The following is a 22,862-nucleotide window of genomic DNA, read 5'->3' as shown; positions in this document are numbered from 1 at the left end:
CTGGAGCACTTTTACGTGCGGCCTTGGTAGCCAGTTGTTTGCGCGGCGCCTTGCACCAGTCGATTTACGAGCAGTCTGCTTGGTACGAGCCATTTTCACTATTCACTTTCAAAGTCTGAATTTGTAATAATCGATCGCGCATCCCGCCACTTACTTATAAAGCATTCTTCTGGTGGAGGGTTGAAACGAGAGAGTTGCCGAAGCATGCTATTTCATTTCACGAGCGAGATGCACATATCATTCGGACTCACTCGTGTTTTGATGGTGTTTTGTATAAATACAAGCGATACAAAATGTGGATGGCATTCGTTCTTCGTGTCGTAAGTGAAACAACATAGTGAAAGAAAATGACTGGTCGTGGTAAAGGTGGCAAAGGCTTGGGAAAGGGAGGCGCTAAGCGTCATCGCAAGGTTCTTCGTGATAACATCCAGGGTATCACGAAGCCCGCTATCCGCCGTTTAGCTCGTCGTGGCGGTGTAAAACGTATCTCGGGACTCATCTACGAGGAAACTCGTGGAGTGCTGAAAGTGTTTTTGGAAAACGTTATCCGTGATGCCGTCACCTACACCGAACATGCCAAGAGGAAGACAGTCACAGCCATGGATGTTGTGTATGCTCTGAAGAGACAAGGCCGCACGCTGTACGGTTTCGGCGGTTAAGAAAATCTGTATAGTCTGCAGTTCAAAAGTAACCATAAATTAAACAATCGGTCCTTTTCAGGACCACAAAATAATCTAGAAGAGAGACATATTTTCAAAATCATGAATCGTACTTGATAATAGTGAAGTAAAAGCAGAATAATGAAAGAAAAAATTAATTGATTGTCGAGTCATTGATTGCAATACGCAATTCCCTCTACTATGTACATACATATGTATGTGCGCTGCATATAGTGTTTTTCTTCTTTCAGTCTAAAAGTTCAGCCATCTTCCAAGATGGGAACTTTTTGATCGAAAGTATTCTCGTAGATAACTTGGGTAGGTAGTAAATTTGGGTTCTTTCTTGGCAAGCAAACATTGAATTTCATCCGTTGTTCAGATGAGTCGGACGCAACTGTACTTTCTTTTAGGCCCCTGTACCAAAAAAACACAAATATGTGCATTTTATTTCAACTGATAATAATGAATGATAATAAATTATGAAATTCTCTTAATTCTTTTGTCATAGTTTGGGTCGTCCTGAAAAGGACGTTTTGGTTTATATATTGTACAAGAATGTAAATTGTTTTTCCTATTGGAACATTTATGCCTTCTTCTCAGTCTTCTTGGGCAGCAGAACGGCCTGGATGTTGGGGCAACACACCACCCTGAGCAATGGTGACGCCCCTGAGAGCAGTTTGTTCAACTCCTCATCGTTGCGGATGGCCAGCTGCAGATGGGCGAGGGATAATTCTCGTCTTCTTGTTATCACGGGCAGCATTGCCAGCCAACTCGAGAACTTCAGCGGGCCAAGTATTCCATCACGGCAGCCAGGTAAACGGGAGCGCCGGCACCGACACGCTCGGCATAGTTGCCCTTGCGAAGTAGAGACGATGAATACGACCAACAGGGAACTGAAGACCAGCACGGTTCGACCGAGACTTTGCCTTTCCCTTCACTTTGCCACCTTTACCACGACCAGACATGTTAATAGATTCCTTTGCTTTTTCACTGTTCACACACGAATGTTGTCAAACGCCACAGAACGCCATATTATACCTTTTCCGACTGCATGAGCGCTCAACCAAGGGGTGGGTTTTCGCCCGCTACGAAATGTATGTTAAACCTGAACAGACTACTCGAATAAAACTATAAGCTTCTGAGCCCAGTCCGTTCAAACACATTAAGTGTTTTACATAAAGTGAAGTGAAAAATGCCTCCCAAGACTAGTGGAAAGGCAGCCAAAAAGGCTGGAAAGGCTCAGAAGAACATCACCAAGAACGACAAGAAGAAAGAAGCGCAAGAGGAAGGAGAGCTATGCCATCTATATTTACAAAGTTCTGAAGCAAGTCCATCCTGACACTGGTATTTCGTCGAAAGCGATGAGCATCATGAACAGCTTTGTAAATGACATCTTCGAGCGCATTGCTGCCGAGGCGTCTCGCTTGGCTCATTACAACAAGCGCTCAACCATCACCAGTCGGGAAATCCAAACGGCTGTGCGCCTGCTGCTGCCGGGAGAGCTGGCCAAGCACGCTGTTAGTGAGGGAACCAAGGCTGTCACCAAGTACACCAGCTCCAAGTAAATTGGTTTCGAACAAAACCCAAAAAGGCCCTTTTCAGGGCCACAAAATGTTCTTCCAAAGAAATTCCATTTTCAATATATAATTTCATCGATATGCAAGAAATATATGCACAATACAATAACAATTTTATTCAATTGCCGACCTCTGAGATACAGCGTCTGTGCGAACGGTTTTTCATACATATGTACGTATTTGATTCGGTTCGGGAAAAATGCATTCCGAATAACTCTTTGAATAACGTTTGAACTGGATGCTAAATATACAATATATCTATAGCATACTCGTATGTATGCAAGACAAGGCTCGATAATTTGTATCTCTTTTGAATATAGTTTTGTAGCCCTGAAAAGGGCTTGTTTAAATCAATTTCAGACGGATACATCTAAATTTCGAATGCGACCTTGTACACCAACGTGTACAGTTTCACACTTTACTTTTTGGCCGCCGTCGTCTTGGCTTTCGGCTTCTTTACAGTGGCGGGAGCTGCTGGCTTCTTCGTTGTCTTCTTGGGCTTGACAGATGCCGCTGCAGCTACAGCCTTTGCTTTTGGCTTTGGCTTTGGTTTTGCTGGGCTCGACTTGGCCTTTGTCGCTGTTGGCTTCGCCTTCACGGTTCCAGTTTTCTTCGCATCCTTAGCCTTTGCCTTCTCAGTTTTCTTCTTCTCGGCGGTCTTCTTGGTGGCGACTGACTTCTTCACCTTTAGTTTCTTGTCACCGGCAGCGGCTGCTTTTTTAGGGCTTGCTGTCTTCTTGGTTGCCGCCGACGACGATGACGCCACCTTCTTACTTTTAACTTTCTTCTCGACAGATGCAACCTTTGGCTTAGGCTCCTTTTTGGCGGAAGCCGACAGCTTAAACGAACCAGATGCACCCTTTCCCTTTGTTTGGATCAGCTTTCCATTGGCAACGGCCGACTTCAAGTACTTCTTGATAAATGGGGCCAGTTTCTGGGCATCGCATTTGTATTCGGCAGTAATATATTTCTTGATTGCCAAAAGCGATGAGCCGCCACGTTCCTTCAAGCTCTTAATCGAAGCGTCAACCATTTGCTGAGTTGGGGGATGCGATGGTGGAGCTGTGGGCTTCTTTGCCTTTGCAGTAGCAGCAGCGGATCCAGATGCCTTTTTGGCGGCCACCTTCTTCTCCGCTGGTACTGGTGGAGCAGCCACTGGAGACGCGGATGTTGCAACTGCAGAATCAGACATTATTCTTTACAAAATTACACTTTTCAATGAAAAAACGCCGTTGTGGACCTGGGCTATGGTCCCTCGTTCGAATGAGAAGCGAGTAGAAGGGTAGTACGAAGATGATTTTAGCATTGGTGATTTGTTTGTTAGAAGTTTCATTGAACGTCTGGCTTATATTTGCTTTTCTATATATAACTATTAAATAATTGAAATATATTTTCATTGATTCATATTGTTAAATATTTCAAATATTACTGTAAATCATTTATTTTGTGAATATCGTCCATCATCGATTTTTAATAATTGTGCAAACTTTGACAACTAGTTATCCAACTCTTATATTTTGGATTCAATGATATTAATAAATAACAATGCTGGCTCATTTTGATAAACTTTTTTTTTAAACATAAAATTTGATTAATTTACTTTAAGAGACAATAAACATATATTCACATATCGTTTAGTATGGTATTTTAAAATCGTTTTGAAGATAACCCTATTAGGTACAAAAAGACCACTTTCTGGATATGTTCAACATTGAATTTAGGGGTCAAAAAATATAAATGCTTAAAAATATATTGTTTAAAACCATTTTTCTTAAGGAAATGAACACGATTTTCAATTTTATATTATTTCTGATCCATTTTTGCCAATATTTACCCATAAATAACATACTTTCTTACCCACATAGCACTACAAATTAAGTTCATCTCAAAGTAAAAATCGAAAAAATAAATTTTACGTAAATTTTATTGTCTATACCAATTTATACGAATCTTAAGAACATATTTCATTTACTTTTGTTGAAGATTTTCATATATTTTCATTTATAACGACCAATTATTGCATACTAGTATACCAGTAGTAGATTCGAAAAATATCAAATGCAATTTATTGGTCATTGGAAAAATCTAAAATTGCGTTAAAAGGGTTTGTATTCTATTCTAGTTCCACAGGTCTATCTGTTTGTTTCTGATAGGTTTATCACCTCGCAACAAAAATATATTTTTCTTTCCCAAATACATAGAAATTATATGTGTCGCCGCAATTTAACCCTACACAAATGTTGTCCGCCTTTTAGAATTCTTACAATCAGCAAAATTCTTGAATGAAAAACCAGAAGATGTCAAAACATTCGTCTAACTATACATTTAATACGGATCGTATACGGTATTCTCCCAATCCAATTCTGTTTTGTATCTAAACCAACGCTCTAGCACAAAGCAAAGACAAAATTACAAATATTTTATTTGGGAAAAATAGTACGAGTATGCAGAAATAAAAAATCTCATTGAAAATTATTTTGTGGTCCTGAAAAGGACCGATTTGTATGAAATTTATATGCGCCTGACGAAGAAATATCAACTTAAGCACGCTCGCCACGGATACGTCTGGCCAGTTGGATGTCCTTGGGCATGATTGTGACACGCTTGGCATGGATGGCGCACAAGTTGGTATCTTCGAAGAGGCCGACCAGATAGGCTTCGCTAGCTTCCTGGAGTGCCATTACTGCCGAGCTCTGGAAACGCAAGTCAGTTTTGAAATCCTGAGCGATTTCACGAACCAAACGCTGGAAAGGCAGTTTGCGGATCAGCAGCTCGGTACTCTTCTGGTAGCGACGGATTTCACGGAGGGCAACAGTGCCGGGGCGATAGCGATGAGGTTTCTTCACGCCTCCGGTTGCTGGAGCACTTTTACGTGCGGCCTTGGTAGCCAGTTGTTTGCGCGGCGCCTTGCCACCAGTCGATTTACGAGCAGTCTGCTTGGTACGAGCCATTTTCACTATTCACTTTCAAAGTCTGAATTTGTAATAATCGATCGCGTTTTTTTTTTTTTTTTAGCGTTTATTTATTGTCATATTTCATATTACAGTAGCACAGCTTCTGCTTAGGTATATAGTGATACATGAGTGACAAGTTCAAGCTTACTTTATCTTATGTGTGTGTAATTTTACCCTGCGCTTTAAGCTTATCCGGGTGCTAGTCTTTTGGTTACTATTATATTAGAGATCTTATCTTTAGTTTAGGTTATGTTATAGTTAATATCTAGTGGTTTAGTGTTTTCCAGGAAAAAATGGTTAAGTTAAAAACCTGGATAAAGTTTACTTTTGATTTGGTTTAGATCTTATGGGCTAATTTATGTGCTAAGCTTATTCTATTCTTATTTTACTGGGTAAAGGAGGGTGGAGTGGAGGGGAGTATTTACAGTATTTACAGTTGGACGGGGGAGTGGCTTATTGACTGGTATTGAATACCAGACCGTCGGCGTGACTTAGAGATCGATGTCTTCTGTGGTGGAAGATGAGGTTTTCGTCTTCGTCATAGATAATGCCCATTTCCATTAGATGGGTTAAATGATGGGCGGTAAGGAACTCAGTGTGGTAGTTTGCGGGTATTTCCGTTTGTATCGTATTATCTCTTTCGACCAGCTTCTCCAGTATTTGGAACATGAGTCTGTCTATCCTTGTTGTTTTTGTTAATTTATAAAGTCGCTTGTTCGGTATGTAGTGGCCCGTCAATGCGTCTCTGCTTTGAGTGCCGATTGATTTGCGAAGTATTTTTCTTTCGAACCGGCGCAGCTCTTCCATCTCGATAGTCTTTATGTTCATCCACGCTACATAGCCGTACATAAGAACTGGTTGTATTAGTTTTTTGTAGGCTAGAGCGCAGATTCTGGTGATGTGACTGATGTTCCCTTGATTGGTGGATATTGGTTTGTATATGTGCTGGATCTTGTGGATCATTGCACACGCTTTCCTTCGGGCATTTGCTGTGTGTGTCTTGAAGTTCAGTTTTTTCGTCGTAGACAACACCGAGGTACTTGAACTGCTTTTCGTATTTAATTGCCAGTCTATCGTAGATGAATAGACTGGGCTGGAATCTCCTCGCATTCCTGTACAGGTAGCCCAATCGTGGGCCCTTAAGGATTGAGCTGGTGCATTTGCTTGCGTTGAGTTTGAGATGCCATTTGGTGAAGTAGTGGCACAGTATGTTCAGGTACCCGTTTAGCTCTCTTTCAGCGATGGCCATTGAACCGGAAGATGCCAGTAGCAGGATATCATCGGCGTAGATTAGTGCTTTAATTTGTGTGGTTGAGCCGGTAGGGACTTGGTAATCGGGCATGTCTGCCAGGTAGATGTTGTAGAGGATGGGTGCCAGCAGTGAACCTTGTGGAACCCCTGCTGGGATCGACCTTATAAGGGACAGATCCGAGTCTTCTGGGCTGCTAACTTGAAATGAGCGGTTTGTTAAATAATTATGGACTATTTTTGTTATGTCTGGGGTGAAATTTAATTGGGTCATCTTGTAAATGAGTCCGCTGGTCCAGACTGTGTCGAAAGCCTTCTCAAAGTCCAGAGCACAGGCTATTGTAGCACGTTTGTGGGATAAATTCTCAAAGATGAAATCATTTGCTGCGATGAACGCATGGTTGGTTGATGATTTCGCTCTGAAGCCATACTGAGTATCTTTCAACGTGCTATGTGAGTCCATGTGCTTCTGTATTTGTTGCATTATTATTTTCTCCAGCAGCAGACTTATTGCAGATAGTAGAGCAATAGGCCTGTAGGCTCGGAGGCTGTGCGGATTTAGTCCAGGTTTGTGAATGGCGATGATTCTGCTGTTCTTCCATTCGGAAGGGAAGTATCCTAAGTTTAGGCAGTGGTTAAATAGTGTTGCTAAATGTTTTAGCATTGGCATATTGCAGTGTTTCATCAGAAAGTTGCTGGTGCCGTCCGGTCCCATGGTCTTCTTTGAGTTTTTTATTTTCAGTATTTCAAAGAGCTCTTCGGCGTTTGTGAATCCGCATTCATGGGACTCGGGCCAGTTACCATCTGCTGTTCTGGAAATATTGAATGTAGTTTTGTATGAGTTTAGTGTTGTGGATGAGGTTTGGGCTATTGTTTCATTGATGGCGATTGTGTGTGCCCTGAGGACAGGGTCTGAGTCGGTGATGTTTTCATTTTGGCTATGGACTCTTTCGAAGGACCACGCCAGGGCATTAATTTTGTGAAAAGTGGAAGTTATATTTTGGGAGGTGCTAAGGTTTAGGTCTATGTCTATTAGAGCTGCTTCCACGTTGGTCAAATGTAGGTCATGAGCTAGTTGTTCTTTTGGTGGGGTGTTTGGATTGAGTGTTTGGAGTGATTTCTGGCTAATTTTACTTGGGTTAATTTTGCGTAGTTTTTGGTCTATTGTTTTCAGTTCTGCGATTTCTATGTGACAGTTTATTTGTATGTCCAGTTCTTTTATAGTGTCTTTGATTTGGTTGCGTTGGTTGGGTGTAAGGGTGGATAGGCGGCGGAAAAGCATGCGTCTAAGTTTTCGTTTTTTTTTGATTAGGTTTAGGCAGTGGGTGCTAAGTCGGGTGAACGGATTGTTTGGGTTAGTCGGGTTTATGGTTATTTTTGGGATTGCCTCATCAGAATCAAGGGCTTTGGCTATTGCATTTGTTAGAGTATGCACGTGGTTATCTATGTCAGCTGTGTTTAAGTTTTGGGTGTTTGGGATGTGTCTTAGGTTCTGTAAAATTATTGTGTTCCAGTGGATCGGGTCTATTTTATGAAAATTGTGTATCGATTTTGGTGGGTTGTAATTTAGTCGGTTCCGTCCTAGATTTATGTTTATGGTTATTCCAAAGTGGTCTGATGGGAAGTCTTTGATGATTTTGCAGCCGTAGGTAAATGTTGAGTAGTCTATTGGGGTTGAGGATGATGTTAGGAAAAAATCTATTGAGGAGTCTCCTGTCTGGTTGGGACGTGTGGGTTCTTGGGTTGGGTGGAGAATTAGGAATGGTTGGTCTGCCAGCCACCGCTCTAAGCTAATTCCTGACGTGTTGATGTGTTCTGGACGGTACGTGGGCCTATTCCAGGCTGGGTGTTTCGCGTTCAAATCACATCCGATTACGAATTGCTCATGATCCTCTATTTGAGCTAGCGAGTGCATTAGAATGTCCAAGTCTGAGCTTAGTAAAGGATGCTGGGGGCGTAGGTAGAGTGAGATTGCAATTAATCCAGTTCTTATATTGCGTCTGTTTGTATAGGAAATCTGCACTGCCACAGCCTCGATGTATTGCATTTGGTCGATTTTCACTCGTTCGTAACTGAGTCCATTTCTCACGCAGATGGCTACTGCTGTTCCAGGGCTTCTTGTGCTGTTCTGCGTGGATTCTAAGCTTGCTACATGTTGCCTCACGAATTGGTAGTTGGTTAATCCGGCTGAGTGCGTACTTCTCAGATTGTGCTCAGCGAGTAGCATCAGATCTGGCCTGTGTTTGTTTAGATGTTCGTTAAGTTCATTTCGCCTACGCCGTTGAACGATGCCATTGACGTTTTGGAACATGATTTTTACTGGCATTTAGTTGAGCGCGATTTGGATCAGGAAGTCCAGAATCAATTGCTGTTTTCCCTTTTTATCCGAGCTGGAGTTTGGGTATTTCTTAATTAGGGATTGCATGATGTCGAAGCAGGTAAGCAAATCTTTTCCAAATGCATCCACAGAGTCCCCGTTGAGTTGTTCAAATGAAAAACCGGCGTTTTCTTCTGCGGTGTTTGCCTGTTTCTTTTCTTGGCGTGCTCTCGGGTTTTCCTTCACTTGTGTAGGTATCGGCTTGCTTTTGGCTGCTGAGGCGTAGCTTCGTCCCTTTTCAATTCGGCTTTGTAGCTGGACAGTTGCAGCTGCAGTTGCGATGGACTTGTTTGTTTTTTTTTGGGTGTGGTTTCGCCTTTCGGTCATTTTTTTGATGTACTCAATTCGTACTGGGCAGATTTTAGCATTGGCCGTATGATTTCCAGAGCAGTTCACGCATTGGGTTTTTTGTGTGGTATCTTCTTGGCCGTCTTCCTTTTTCTTTAAGGTGCATTGCCCTGGAGCATGTGTTTTTGTGCATTTGACACAGCGGAATGCCATTTTGCAGTTGCTGGCAACATGGCAGAACCGTTGGCAATTGTGACATTGCTTAATTGCGTTTGGGTGCGGCTTGAAACCCTCGATGTTAATTCGGCAGTTGAGGAGTGTTGTTACTTTAAATATTTCGTTTATTTTTTCAGTTTTCTCCACTTGAACCATCCACATCTTTTCCTTGTAAGGCTTTACTGACAGGATGTTTAGCTCAGGCACGGCCTCAACTAGTGCTGTCTTGACCTCATCAGAATCGTACACTTCAAGTGGTAGTTTCCTTAAGATCACTGTGTGTGGCTTAACTTGCTTAGGCGTGAAGCTATAGTACAACACTTTGTTTTTGTTCAACAACTCTTTGGTTAGGTTGAAATCTGCCAATGTGAAGACCTTTACATGTATCACGTTTTTGTTTAGGATGTTGAGAGTAAATTTCTTTGATGATTCCTTCAGGAGTGTTGTTAGGGCTTTGGCGTTTTGCTGGTACGTTACTATGACCGGTAGACCTTTTTCGTTATTGCCATTTTTGGTGGGTATCACGGTCTTTTTCGGTATACGAATTGGCTTAGGTGGTGCTTTGGATGTGGATGTGGGTAGTTTGGGAAATTCCTTATTTTGAACATCCTCCGGTATGGTTTGTTGGGGTTTTGTGTTAAGAATTTGTTTGCTTGCACTAGCTTTTTTTGATTTTTTGGGTGTAGTCGGTGCACCTTCACTTTCCTTCACATCCTCAGGTTTCGTTTTTTTTGGGTTTTGGTGTTGTTTTTGGCGTTGTGTTTACGGCTTCGATATATTTTTTGTATTTAATGTGCTCAGCACGTAGAAAATTGAGTTCTTCCATGATGGAATCCATCTCATCGCGGTCCATTATTACGGTATCTTGTTCCGTTTCGCAATCACTTATTAGATCACTTTCGCAATCACTGTCAGAGGTTGATAATTCTGCTCTGGTCCTTTTTACGTTATCGTATTCAGCTTCCATTGCCTCGTCAACGAGCCTAACATCGTCACTGATTGCCGAATGTGCTGCCATTTTGTTCGCTTTTTCCACACTGCAGCCTCCTTTCTCCGGCATATCACATATGTAGAGGCACTCTGCTTCTAGCAGTATATTGGTTTTAGTTGCACAATGTCTGCTCACTATTTTTAAAAAGTTCAGATTTTAGAGGTGCAATATATGCGATTTTCTGACTTGTTACACTTTGATCACGTCAATTCACTTAGTCCTTTTAGTCCTTCACTTCACTTTACTTCACTTGGCCACCTTTACCACGACCAGGCACTGTTTTCTTTATCACTGTTCACACTTGGTACGAGCCATTTTCACTATTCACTTTCAAAGTCTGAATTTGTAATAATCGATCGCGCATCCCGCCACTTACTTATAAAGCATTCTTCTGGTGGAGGGTTGAAACGAGAGATTTGCCGAAGCATGCTATTTCATTTCACGAGCGAGATGCACATATCATTCGGACTCACTCGTGTTTTGATGGTGTTTTGTATAAATACAAGCGATACAAAATGTGGATGGCATTCGTTCTTCGTGTCGTAAAGTGAAACAACATAGTGAAAGAAAATGACTGGTCGTGGTAAAGGTGGCAAAGGCTTGGGAAAGGGAGGCGCTAAGCGTCATCGCAAGGTTCTTCGTGATAACATCCAGGGTATCACGAAGCCCGCTATCCGCCGTTTAGCTCGTCGTGGCGGTGTAAAACGTATCTCGGGACTCATCTACGAGGAAACTCGTGGAGTGCTGAAAGTGTTTTTGGAAAACGTTATCCGTGATGCCGTCACCTACACCGAACATGCCAAGAGGAAGACAGTCACAGCCATGGATGTTGTGTATGCTCTGAAGAGACAAGGCCGCACGCTGTACGGTTTCGGCGGTTAAGAAAATCTGTATAGTCTGCAGTTCAAAAGTAACCATAAATTAAACAATCGGTCCTTTTCAGGACCACAAAATAATCTAGAAGAGAGACATATTTTCAAAATCATGAATCGTACTTGATAATAGTGAAGTAAAAGCAGAATAATGAAAGAAAAAATTAATTGATTGTCGAGTCATTGATTGCAATACGCAATTCCCATCTACTATGTACATACATATGTATGTGCGCTGCATATAGTGTTTTTCTTTCTTTCAGTCTAAAAGTTCAGCCATCTTTCCAAGATGGGAACTTTTTGATCGAAAGTATTCTCGTAGATAAACTTGGGTAGGTAGGTAAAATTTGGGTTCTTTCTTGGCAAGCAAACATTGAATTTCATCCGTTGTTCAGATGCGTCGGACGCAACTGTACTTTCTTTTAGGCCCTGTACCAAAAAAACACAAATATGTGCATTTTATTTCAACTGATAATAATGAATGATAATAAATTATGAAAATTCTCTTAATTCTTTTGACATAGTTTGGTCGTCCTGAAAAGGACGTTTTGGTTTATATATTGTACAAGAATGTAAATTGTTTTTGCTATTGGAACATTTATGCCTTCTTCTCGGTCTTCTTGGGCAGCAGAACGGCCTGGATGTTGGGCAACACACCACCCTGAGCAATGGTGACGCCTGAGAGCAGTTTGTTCAACTCCTCATCGTTGCGGATGGCCAGCTGCAGATGGCGAGGGATAATTCTCGTCTTCTTGTTATCACGGGCAGCATTGCCAGCCAACTCGAGAACTTCAGCGGCCAAGTATTCCATCACGGCAGCCAGGTAAACGGGAGCGCCGGCACCGACACGCTCGGCATAGTTGCCCTTGCGAAGTAGACGATGAATACGACCAACAGGGAACTGAAGACCAGCACGGTTCGACCGAGACTTTGCCTTTCCCTTCACTTTGCCACCTTTACCACGACCAGACATGTTAATAGATTCCTTTGCTTTTTCACTGTTCACACACGAATGTTGTCCAACGCCACAGAACGCCATATTTATACCTTTTCCGACTGCATGAGCGCTCAACCAAGGGGTGGGTTTTCGCCCGCTACGAAATGTATGTTAAACCTGAACAGACTACTCGAATAAAACTATAAGATTCTGAGCCCAGTCCGTTCAAACACATTAAGTGTTTTACATAAAGTGAAGTGAAAAATGCCTCCCAAGACTAGTGGAAAGGCAGCCAAAAAGGCTGGAAAGGCTCAGAAGAACATCACCAAGAACGACAAGAAGAAGAAGCGCAAGAGGAAGGAGAGCTATGCCATCTATATTTACAAAGTTCTGAAGCAAGTCCATCCTGACACTGGTATTTCGTCGAAAGCGATGAGCATCATGAACAGCTTTGTAAATGACATCTTCGAGCGCATTGCTGCCGAGGCGTCTCGCTTGGCTCATTACAACAAGCGCTCAACCATCACCAGTCGGGAAATCCAAACGGCTGTGCGCCTGCTGCTGCCGGGAGAGCTGGCCAAGCACGCTGTTAGTGAGGGAACCAAGGCTGTCACCAAGTACACCAGCTCCAAGTAAATTGGTTTCGAACAAAACCCAAAAAGGCCCTTTTCAGGGCCACAAAATGTTCTTCCAAAGAAATTCCATTTTCAATATATAATTTCATCGATATGCAAGAAATATATGCACAATACAATAACAATTTTATTCAATTGCCGACCTCTGAGATACAGCGTCTGTGCGAACGGTTTTTCATACATATGTACGTATTTGATTCGGTTCGGGAAAAATGCATTCCGAATAACTCTTTGAATAACGTTTGAACTGGATGCTAAATATACAATATATCTATAGCATACTCGTATGTATGCAAGACAAGGCTCGATAATTTGTATCTCTTTTGAATATAGTTTTGTAGCCCTGAAAAGGGCTTGTTTAAATCAATTTCAGACGGATACATCTAAAATTTCGAATGCGACCTTGTACACCAACGTGTACAGTTTCACACTTTACTTTTTGGCCGCCGTCGTCTTGGCTTTCGGCTTCTTTACAGTGGCGGGAGCTGCTGGCTTCTTCGTTGTCTTCTTGGGCTTGACAGATGCCGCTGCAGCTACAGCCTTTGCTTTTGGCTTTGGCTTTGGTTTTGCTGGGCTCGACTTGGCCTTTGTCGCTGTTGGCTTCGCCTTCACGGTTCCAGTTTTCTTCGCATCCTTAGCCTTTGCCTTCTCAGTTTTCTTCTTCTCGGCGGTCTTCTTGGTGGCGACTGACTTCTTCACCTTTAGTTTCTTGTCACCGGCAGCGGCTGCTTTTTTAGGGCTTGCTGTCTTCTTGGTTGCCGCCGACGACGATGACGCCACCTTCTTACTTTTAACTTTCTTCTCGACAGATGCAACCTTTGGCTTAGGCTCCTTTTTGGCGGAAGCCGACAGCTTAAACGAACCAGATGCACCCTTTCCCTTTGTTTGGATCAGCTTTCCATTGGCAACGGCCGACTTCAAGTACTTCTTGATAAATGGGGCCAGTTTCTGGGCATCGCATTTGTATTCGGCAGTAATATATTTCTTGATTGCCAAAAGCGATGAGCCGCCACGTTCCTTCAAGCTCTTAATCGAAGCGTCAACCATTTGCTGAGTTGGGGGATGCGATGGTGGAGCTGTGGGCTTCTTTGCCTTTGCAGTAGCAGCAGCGGATCCAGATGCCTTTTTGGCGGCCACCTTCTTCTCCGCTGGTACTGGTGGAGCAGCCACTGGAGACGCGGATGTTGCAACTGCAGAATCAGACATTATTCTTTACAAAATTACACTTTTCAATGAAAAAACGCCGTTGTGGACCTGGGCTATGGTCCCTCGTTCGAATGAGAAGCGAGTAGAAGGGTAGTACGAAGATGATTTTAGCATTGGTGATTTGTTTGTTAGAAGTTTCATTGAACGTCTGGCTTATTTTTGCTTTTCTATATATAACTATTAAATAATTGAAATATATTTTCATTGATTCATATTGTTAAATATTTCAAATATTACTGTAAATCATTTATTTTGTGAATATCGTCCATCATCGATTTTTAATAATTGTGCAAACTTTGACAACTAGTTATCCAACTCTTATATTTTGGATTCAATGATATTAATAAATAACAATGCTGGCTCATTTTGATAAACTTTTTTTTTAAACATAAAATTTGATTAATTTACTTTAAGAGACAATAAACATATATTCACATATCGTTTAGTATGGTATTTTAAAATCGTTTTGAAGATAACCCTATTAGGTACAAAAAGACCACTTTCTGGATATGTTCAACATTGAATTTAGGGGTCAAAAAATATAAATGCTTAAAAATATATTGTTTAAAACCATTTTTCTTAAGGAAATGAACACGATTTTCAATTTTATATTATTTCTGATCCATTTTTGCCAATATTTACCCATAAATAACATACTTTCTTACCCACATAGCACTACAAATTAAGTTCATCTCAAAGTAAAAATCGAAAAAATAAATTTTACGTAAATTTTATTGTCTATACCAATTTATACGAAATTTTAAGAACATATTTCATTTACTTTTGTTGAAGATTTTCATATATTTTCATTTATAACGACCAATTATTGCATACTAGTATACCAGTAGTAGATTCGAAAAATATCAAATGCAATTTATTGGTCATTGGAAAAATCTAAAATTGCGTTAAAAGGGTTTGTATTCTATTCTAGTTCCACAGGTCTATCTGTTTGTTTCTGATAGGTTTATCACCTCGCAACAAAAATATATTTTTCTTTCCCAAATACATAGAAATTATATGTGTCGCCGCAATTTAACCCTACACAAATGTTGTCCGCCTTTTAGAATTCTTACAATCAGCAAAATTCTTGAATGAAAAACCAGAAGATGTCAAAACATTCGTCTAACTATACATTTAATACGGATCGTATACGGTATTCTCCCAATCCAATTCTGTTTTGTATCTAAACCAACGCTCTAGCACAAAGCAAAGACAAAATTACAAATATTTTATTTGGGAAAAATAGTACGAGTATGCAGAAATAAAAAATCTCATTGAAAATTATTTTGTGGTCCTGAAAAGGACCGATTTGTATGAAATTTATATGCGCCTGACGAAGAAATATCAACTTAAGCACGCTCGCCACGGATACGTCTGGCCAGTTGGATGTCCTTGGGCATGATTGTGACACGCTTGGCATGGATGGCGCACAAGTTGGTATCTTCGAAGAGACCGACCAGATAGGCTTCGCTAGCTTCCTGGAGTGCCATTACTGCCGAGCTCTGGAAACGCAAGTCAGTTTTGAAATCCTGAGCGATTTCACGAACCAAACGCTGGAAAGGCAGTTTGCGGATCAGCAGCTCGGTACTCTTCTGGTAGCGACGGATTTCACGGAGGGCAACAGTGCCGGGGCGATAGCGATGAGGTTTCTTCACGCCTCCGGTTGCTGGAGCACTTTTACGTGCGGCCTTGGTAGCCAGTTGTTTGCGCGGCGCCTTGCCACCAGTCGATTTACGAGCAGTCTGCTTGGTACGAGCCATTTTCACTATTCACTTTCAAAGTCTGAATTTGTAATAATCGATCGCGTTTTTTTTTTTTTTTTTAGCGTTTATTTATTGTCATATTTCATATTACAGTAGCACAGCTTCTGCTTAGGTATATAGTGTTACATGAGTGACAAGTTCAAGCTTACTTTATCTTATGTGTGTAATTTTACTCTGCGCTTTAAGCTTATCAGGGTGCTAGTCTTTTGGTTACTATTATATTAGAGATCTTATCTTTAGTTTAGGTTATGTTATAGTTAATATCTAGTGGTTTGGTGTTTTCCAGGGAAAAAATGGTTAAGTTAAAAACCTGGATAAAGTATACTTTTGATTTGGGTTAGGTCTTATGGGCTAATTTACGTGCTAAGCTTATTCTATTCTTATTTTACTGGGTAAAGGAGGGTGGAGTGGAGGGGAGTATTTACAGTATTTACAGTTGGTCGGGGGAGTGGCTTATTGACTGGTATTGAATACCAGACCGTCGGCGTGACTTAGAGATCGATGTCTTCTGTGGTGGAAGATGAGGTTTTCGTCTTCGTCATAGATAATGCCCATTTCCATTAGATGGGTTAAATGATGGGCGGTAAGGAACTCAGTGTGGTAGTTTGCGGGTATTTCCGTTTGTATCGTATTATCTCTTTCGACCAGCTTCTCCAGTATTTGGAACATGAGTCTGTCTATCCTTGTTGTTTTTGTTAATTTATAAAGTCGCTTGTTCGGTATGTAGTGGCCCGTCAATGCGTCTCTGCTTTGAGTGCCGATTGATTTGCGAAGTATTTTTCTTTCGAACCGGCGCAGCTCTTCCATCTCGATAGTCTTTATGTTCATCCACGCTACATAGCCGTACATAAGAACTGGTTGTATTAGTTTTTTGTAGGCTAGAGCGCAGATTCTGGTGATGTGACTGATGTTCCCTTGATTGGAGGATATTGGTTTGTATATGTGCTGGATCTTGTGGATCATTGCACACGCTTTCCTTCGGGCATTTGCTGTGTGTGTCTTGAAGTTCAGCTTTTCGTCGTATACAACACCAAGGTACTTGAACTGCTTTTCGTATTTGATTGCCAGTCTATCGTAGATGAACAGACTGGGCTGGAATCTCCTCGCATTCCTGTACAGGTAGCCCAATCGTGGGCCCTTAAGGATTGAACTGGTGCATTTGCTTGCGTTGAGTTTGAGATGCCATTTGGTGAAGTAGTGGCACAGTATGTTCAGGTACCCGTTTAGCTCTCTTTCAGCGATGGCCATTGAACCGGAAGATGCCAGTAGCAGGATATCATCGGCGTAGATTAGTGCTTTAATTTGTGTGGTTGAGCCGGTAGGGACTTGGTAATCGGGCATGTCTGCCAGGTAGATGTTGTAGAGGATGGGTGCCAGCAGTGAACCTTGTGGAACCCCTGCTGGGATCGACCTTATAAGGGACAGATCCGAGTCTTCTGGGCTGCTAACTTGAAATGAGCGGTTTGTTAAATAATTATGGACTATTTTTGTTATGTCTGGGGTGAAATTTAATTGGGTCATCTTGTAAATGAGTCCGCTGGTCCAGACTGTGTCAAAAGCCTTCTCAAAGTCCAGAGCACAGGCTATTGTAGCACGTTTGTGGGATAAATTCTCAAAGATGAAATCATTTGCTGCGATGAACGCATGGTTGGTTGATGATTTCGCTCTGAAGCCATACTGAGTATCTTTCAACGTGCTATGTGAGTCCATGTGCTTCTGTATTTGTTGCATTATTATTTTCTCCAGCAGCAGACTTATTGCAGATAGTAGAGCAATAGGCCTGTATGCTCGGAGGCTGTGCGGATTTAATCCAGGTTTGTGAATGGCGATGATTCTGCTGTTCTTCCATTCGGAAGGAAAGTATCCTAAGTTTAGGCAGTGGTTGAATAGTGTTGCTAAATGTTTTAGCATTGGCATATTGCAGTGTTTCATCAGAAAGTTGCTGGTGCCGTCCGGTCCCATGGTCTTCTTTGAGTTTTTTATTTTCAGTATTTCAAAGAGCTCTTCGGCGTTTGTGAATCCGCATTCATGGGACTCGGGCCAGTTACCATCTGCTGTTCTGGAAATATTGAATGTAGTTTTGTATGAGTTTAGTGTTGTGGATGAGGTTTGGGCTATTGTTTCATTGATGGCGATTGTGTGTGCCCTGAGGACAGGGTCTGAGTCGGTGATGTTTTCATTTTGGCTATGGACTCTTTCGAAGGACCACGCCAGGGCATTAATTTTGTGAAAAGTGGAAGTTATATTTTGGGAGGTGCTAAGGTTTAGGTCTATGTCTATTAGAGCTGCTTCCTCGTTGGTCAAATGTAGGTCATGAGCTAGTTGTTCTTTTGGTGGGGTGTTTGGATTGAGTGTTTGGAGTGATTTCTGGCTAATTTTACTTGGGTTAATTTTGCGTAGTTTTTGGTCTATTGTTTTCAGTTCTGCGATTTCTATGTGACAGTTTATTTGTATGTCCAATTCTTTTATAGTGTCTTTGATTTGGTTGCGTTGGTTGGGTGTAAGGGTGGATAGGCGGCGGAAAAGCATGCGTCTAAGTTTTCGTTTTTTTTTGATTAGGTTTAGGCAGTGGGTGCTAAGTCGGGTGAACGGATTGTTTGGGTTAGTCGGGTTTATGGTTATTTTTGGGATTGCCTCATCAGAGTCAAGGGCTTTGGCTATTGCACTTGTTAGAGTATGTACGTGGTTATCTATGTCAGCTGTGTTTAAGTTTTGGGTGTTTGGGATGTGTCTTAGGTTCTGTAGAATTATTGTGTTCCAGTGGATCGGGTCTATTTTATGAAAATTGTGTATCGATTTTGGTGGGTTGTAGTTTAGTCGGTTCCGTCCTAGATTTATGTTTATGGTTATTCCAAAGTGGTCTGATGGGAAGTCTTTGATGATTTTGCAGCCGTAGGTAAATGTTGAGTAGTCTATTGGGGTTGAGGATGATGTTAGGAAAAAATCTATTGAGGAGTCTCCTGTCTGGTTGGGACGTGTGGGTTCTTGGGTTGGGTGGAGAATTAGGAATGGTTGGTCTGCCAGCCACCGCTCTAAGCTAATTCCTGACGTGTTGATGTGTTCTGGACGGTACGTGGGCCTATTCCAGGCTGGGTGTTTCGCGTTCAAATCACATCCGATTACGAATTGCTCATGATCCTCTATTTGAGCTAGCGAGTGCATTAGAATGTCCAAGTCTGAGCTTAGTAAAGGATGCTGGGGGCGTAGGTAGAGTGAGATTGCAATTAATCCAGTTCTTATATTGCGTCTGTTTGTATAGGAAATCTGCACTGCCACAGCCTCGATGTATTGCATTTGGTCGATTTTCACTCGTTCGTAACTGAGTCCATTTCTCACGCAGATGGCTACTGCTGTTCCAGGGCTTCTTGTGCTGTTCTGCGTGGATTCTAAGCTTGCTACATGTTGCCTCACGAATTGGTAGTTGGTTAATCCGGCTGAGTGCGTACTTCTCAGGTTGTGCTCAGCGAGTAGCATCAGATCTGGCCTGTGTTTGTTTAGATGCTCGTTAAGTTCATTTCGCCTACGCCGTTGAACGATGCCATTGACGTTTTGGAACATGATTTTTACTGGCATTTAGTTGAGCGCGATTTGGATCAGGAAGTCCAGAATCAATTGCTGTTTTCCCTTTTTATCCGAGCTGGAGTTTGGGTATTTCTTAATTAGGGATTGCATGATGTCGAAGCAGGTAAGCAAATCTTTTCCAAATGCCTCCACAGAGTCCCCGTTCAGTTGTTCAAATGAAAAACCGGCGTTTTCTTCTGCGGTGTTTGCCTGTTTCTTTTCTTGGCGTGCTCTCGGGATTTCCTTCACTTGTGTAGGTATCGGCTTGCTTTTGGCTGCTGAGGCGTAGCTTCGTCCCTTTTCAATTCGGCTTTGTAGCTGGACAGTTGCAGCTGCAGTGGCGATGGACTTGTTTGTTTTTTTTTGGGTGTGGTTTCGCCTTTCGGTCATTTTTTTGATGTACTCAATTCGTACTGGGCAGATTTTAGCATTGGCCGTATGATTTCCAGAGCAGTTCACGCATTGGGTTTTTTGTGTGGTATCTTCTTGGCCGTCTTCCTTTTTCTTTAAGGTGCATTGCCCTGGAGCATGTGTTTTTGTGCATTTGACACAGCGGAATGCCATTTTGCAGTTGCTGGCAACATGGCAGAACCGTTGGCAATTGTGACATTGCTTAATTGCGTTTGGGTGCGGCTTGAAACCCTCGATGTTAATTCGGCAGTTGAGGAGTGTTGTTACTTTAAATATTTCGTTTATTTTTTCAGTTTTCTCCACTTGAACCATCCACATCTTTTCCTTGTAAGGCTTCACTGACAGGATGTTTAGCTCAGGCACGGCCTCAACTAGTGCTGTCTTGACCTCATCAGAATCGTACACTTCAAGTGGTAGTTTCCTTAAGATCACTGTGTGTGGCTTAACTTGCTTAGGCGTGAAGCTATAGTACAACACTTTGTTTTTGTTCAACAACTCTTTGGTTAGGTTGAAATCTGCCAATGTGAAGACCTTTACATGTATCACGTTTTTGTTTAGGATGTTGAGAGTGAATTTCTTTGATGATTCCTTCAGGAGTGTTGTTAGGGCTTTGGCGTTTTGCTGGTACGTTACTATGACCGGTAGACCTTTTTCGTTATTGCCATTTTTGGTGGGTATCACGGTCTTTTTCGGTATACTAATTGGCTTAGCTGGTGATTTGGTTGTGGGCAGTTTAGGAAATTCCTTATTTTGCACATCCTCCGGTATGGTTTGTTGGGGTTTTGTGTTGGGAATTTGTTTGCTTGCACTAGCTTTTTTTGATTTTTTGGGTGTAGTCGGTGCACCTTCACTTTCCTTTACATCCTCAGGTTTCGTTTTTTTGGGTTTTGGTGTTGTTTTTGGCGTCGCGTTTACGGCTTCGATGTATTTTTTGTATTTAATGTGCTCAGCACGTAGAAAATTGAGTTCTTCCATGATGGAATCCATCTCATCGCGGTCCATTATTACGGTATCTTGTTCCGTTTCGCAATCACTTATTAGATCACTTTCGCAATCACTGTCAGAGGTTGATAATTCTGCTCTGGTCCTTTTTACGTTATCGTATTCAGCTTCCATTGCCTCGTCAACGAGCCTAACATCGTCACTGATTGCCGAATGTGCTGCCATTTTGTTCGCTTTTTCCACACTGCAGCCTCCTTTCTCCGGCATATCACATATGTAGAGGCACTCTGCTTCTAGCAGTATATTGGTTTTAGTTGCACAATGTCTGCTCACTATTTTTAAAAAGTTCAGATTTTAGAGGTGCAATATATGCGATTTTCTGACTTGTTACACTTTGATCACGTCAATTCACTTAGTCCTTTTAGTCCTTCACTTCACTTTACTTCACTTGGCCACCTTTACCACGACCAGGCACTGTTTTCTTTATCACTGTTCACACTTGGTACGAGCCATTTTCACTATTCACTTTCAAAGTCTGAATTTGTAATAATCGATCGCGCATCCCGCCACTTACTTATAAAGCATTCTTCTGGTGGAGGGTTGAAACGAGAGAGTTGCCGAAGCATGCTATTTCATTTCACGAGCGAGATGCACATATCATTCGGACTCACTCGTGTTTTGATGGTGTTTTGTATAAATACAAGCGATACAAAATGTGGATGGCATTCGTTCTTCGTGTCGTAAAGTGAAACAACATAGTGAAAGAAAATGACTGGTCGTGGTAAAGGTGGCAAAGGCTTGGGAAAGGGAGGCGCTAAGCGTCATCGCAAGGTTCTTCGTGATAACATCCAGGGTATCACGAAGCCCGCTATCCGCCGTTTAGCTCGTCGTGGCGGTGTAAAACGTATCTCGGGACTCATCTACGAGGAAACTCGTGGAGTGCTGAAAGTGTTTTTGGAAAACGTTATCCGTGATGCCGTCACCTACACCGAACATGCCAAGAGGAAGACAGTCACAGCCATGGATGTTGTGTATGCTCTGAAGAGACAAGGCCGCACGCTGTACGGTTTCGGCGGTTAAGAAAATCTGTATAGTCTGCAGTTCAAAAGTAACCATAAATTAAACAATCGGTCCTTTTCAGGACCACAAAATAATCTAGAAGGGAGACATATTTTCAAAATCATGAATCGTACTTGATAATAGTAAAAGTAAAAGCAGAATAATGAAAGAAAAAATGAATTGATTGTCGAGTCATTGATTGCAATACGCAATTCCCATCTACTATGTACATACATATGTATGTGCGCTGCATATAGTGTTTTTCTTTCTTTCAGTCTAAAAGTTCAGCCATCTTTCCAAGATGGGAACTTTTTGATCGAAAGTATTCTCGTAGATAAACTTGGGTAGGTAGGTAAAATTTGGGTTCTTTCTTGGCAAGCAAACATTGAATTTCATCCGTTGTTCAGATGAGTCGGACGCAACTGTACTTTCTTTTAGGCCCTGTACCAAAAAAACACAAATATGTGCATTTTATTTCAACTGATAATAATGAATGATAATAAATTATGAAAATTCTCTTAATTCTTTTGACATAGTTTGGTCGTCCTGAAAAGGACGTTTTGGTTTATATATTGTACAAGAATGTAAATTGTTTTTGCTATTGGAACATTTATGCCTTCTTCTCGGTCTTCTTGGGCAGCAGAACGGCCTGGATGTTGGGCAACACACCACCCTGAGCAATGGTGACGCCTGAGAGCAGTTTGTTCAACTCCTCATCGTTGCGGATGGCCAGCTGCAGATGGCGAGGGATAATTCTCGTCTTCTTGTTATCACGGGCAGCATTGCCAGCCAACTCGAGAACTTCAGCGGCCAAGTATTCCATCACGGCAGCCAGGTAAACGGGAGCGCCGGCACCGACACGCTCGGCATAGTTGCCCTTGCGAAGTAGACGATGAATACGACCAACAGGGAACTGAAGACCAGCACGGTTCGACCGAGACTTTGCCTTTCCCTTCACTTTGCCACCTTTACCACGACCAGACATGTTAATAGATTCCTTTGCTTTTTCACTGTTCACACACGAATGTTGTCCAACGCCACAGAACGCCATATTTATACCTTTTCCGACTGCATGAGCGCTCAACCAAGGGGTGGGTTTTCGCCCGCTACGAAATGTATGTTAAACCTGAACAGACTACTCGAATAAAACTATAAGCTTCTGAGCC

General features: G+C 41.9%; 9 protein-coding genes and 1 pseudogene across 9 annotated transcripts; 5 read left to right on the top strand and 5 right to left on the bottom strand.

Moving 5' to 3' along the window:
- The first annotated feature begins 329 nt into the window (after window positions 1–329).
- LOC6587476 (histone H4) lies at window positions 330–722 on the top strand. Its single transcript, XM_002013093.2, has one exon. The coding sequence runs from the start codon at window positions 348–350 to the stop codon at window positions 657–659; it is 312 nt and encodes a 103-aa protein (XP_002013129.1). The 5' UTR covers window positions 330–347; the 3' UTR covers window positions 660–722.
- A 455-nt stretch (window positions 723–1,177) lies between these two features.
- On the bottom strand, window positions 1,178–1,650 carry LOC113567236 (annotated as a pseudogene).
- Window positions 1,651–1,840: 190 nt separating this feature from the next.
- Window positions 1,841–2,262, top strand: LOC113567239 (histone H2B-like). The gene is given in 2 exon segments (XM_026994408.1): window positions 1,841–1,929; window positions 1,931–2,262. Coding segments are annotated over 2 exon segments (372 nt in total). The 5' UTR covers window positions 1,841–1,851; the 3' UTR covers window positions 2,225–2,262.
- Window positions 2,263–2,634: 372 nt separating this feature from the next.
- Window positions 2,635–3,439, bottom strand: LOC6587397 (histone H1). The gene has a single exon (XM_002013090.2). The coding sequence runs from the start codon at window positions 3,426–3,428 to the stop codon at window positions 2,655–2,657; it is 774 nt and encodes a 257-aa protein (XP_002013126.1). The 5' UTR covers window positions 3,429–3,439; the 3' UTR covers window positions 2,635–2,654.
- Window positions 3,440–10,850: 7,411 nt separating this feature from the next.
- Window positions 10,851–11,255, top strand: LOC113567240 (histone H4). Its single transcript, XM_026994409.1, has one exon. The coding sequence runs from the start codon at window positions 10,881–10,883 to the stop codon at window positions 11,190–11,192; it is 312 nt and encodes a 103-aa protein (XP_026850210.1). The 5' UTR covers window positions 10,851–10,880; the 3' UTR covers window positions 11,193–11,255.
- Window positions 11,256–11,716: 461 nt separating this feature from the next.
- Window positions 11,717–12,180, bottom strand: LOC113567237 (histone H2A). Its single transcript, XM_026994406.1, has one exon. It carries the CDS (start codon window positions 12,153–12,155, stop codon window positions 11,781–11,783), a length of 375 nt encoding a protein of 124 aa, XP_026850207.1. The 5' UTR covers window positions 12,156–12,180; the 3' UTR covers window positions 11,717–11,780.
- A 192-nt stretch (window positions 12,181–12,372) lies between these two features.
- LOC113567238 (histone H2B) lies at window positions 12,373–12,793 on the top strand. The gene has a single exon (XM_026994407.1). The coding sequence runs from the start codon at window positions 12,384–12,386 to the stop codon at window positions 12,753–12,755; it is 372 nt and encodes a 123-aa protein (XP_026850208.1). The 5' UTR covers window positions 12,373–12,383; the 3' UTR covers window positions 12,756–12,793.
- Window positions 12,794–13,096: 303 nt separating this feature from the next.
- LOC113567235 (histone H1-like) lies at window positions 13,097–13,971 on the bottom strand. The gene has a single exon (XM_026994405.1). It carries the CDS (start codon window positions 13,958–13,960, stop codon window positions 13,187–13,189), a length of 774 nt encoding a protein of 257 aa, XP_026850206.1. The 5' UTR covers window positions 13,961–13,971; the 3' UTR covers window positions 13,097–13,186.
- Window positions 13,972–21,375: 7,404 nt separating this feature from the next.
- Window positions 21,376–21,780, top strand: LOC113564875 (histone H4). The gene has a single exon (XM_002013087.2). The coding sequence runs from the start codon at window positions 21,406–21,408 to the stop codon at window positions 21,715–21,717; it is 312 nt and encodes a 103-aa protein (XP_002013123.1). The 5' UTR covers window positions 21,376–21,405; the 3' UTR covers window positions 21,718–21,780.
- Window positions 21,781–22,242: 462 nt separating this feature from the next.
- Window positions 22,243–22,706, bottom strand: LOC113567245 (histone H2A). The gene has a single exon (XM_026994414.1). It carries the CDS (start codon window positions 22,679–22,681, stop codon window positions 22,307–22,309), a length of 375 nt encoding a protein of 124 aa, XP_026850215.1. The 5' UTR covers window positions 22,682–22,706; the 3' UTR covers window positions 22,243–22,306.
- Window positions 22,707–22,862: the final 156 nt, after the last annotated feature.

Source organism: Drosophila persimilis, unplaced genomic scaffold (assembly GCF_003286085.1).
Source record: "Drosophila persimilis strain 14011-0111.01,24,50 unplaced genomic scaffold, DperRS2 tig00003932-arrow-arrow-pilon, whole genome shotgun sequence".
NCBI lineage: Eukaryota > Metazoa > Arthropoda > Insecta > Diptera > Drosophilidae > Drosophila > Drosophila persimilis.
Note: the sequence above shows the minus strand (reverse complement) of the source record. Positions and strands in the feature narration are given on the sequence as shown.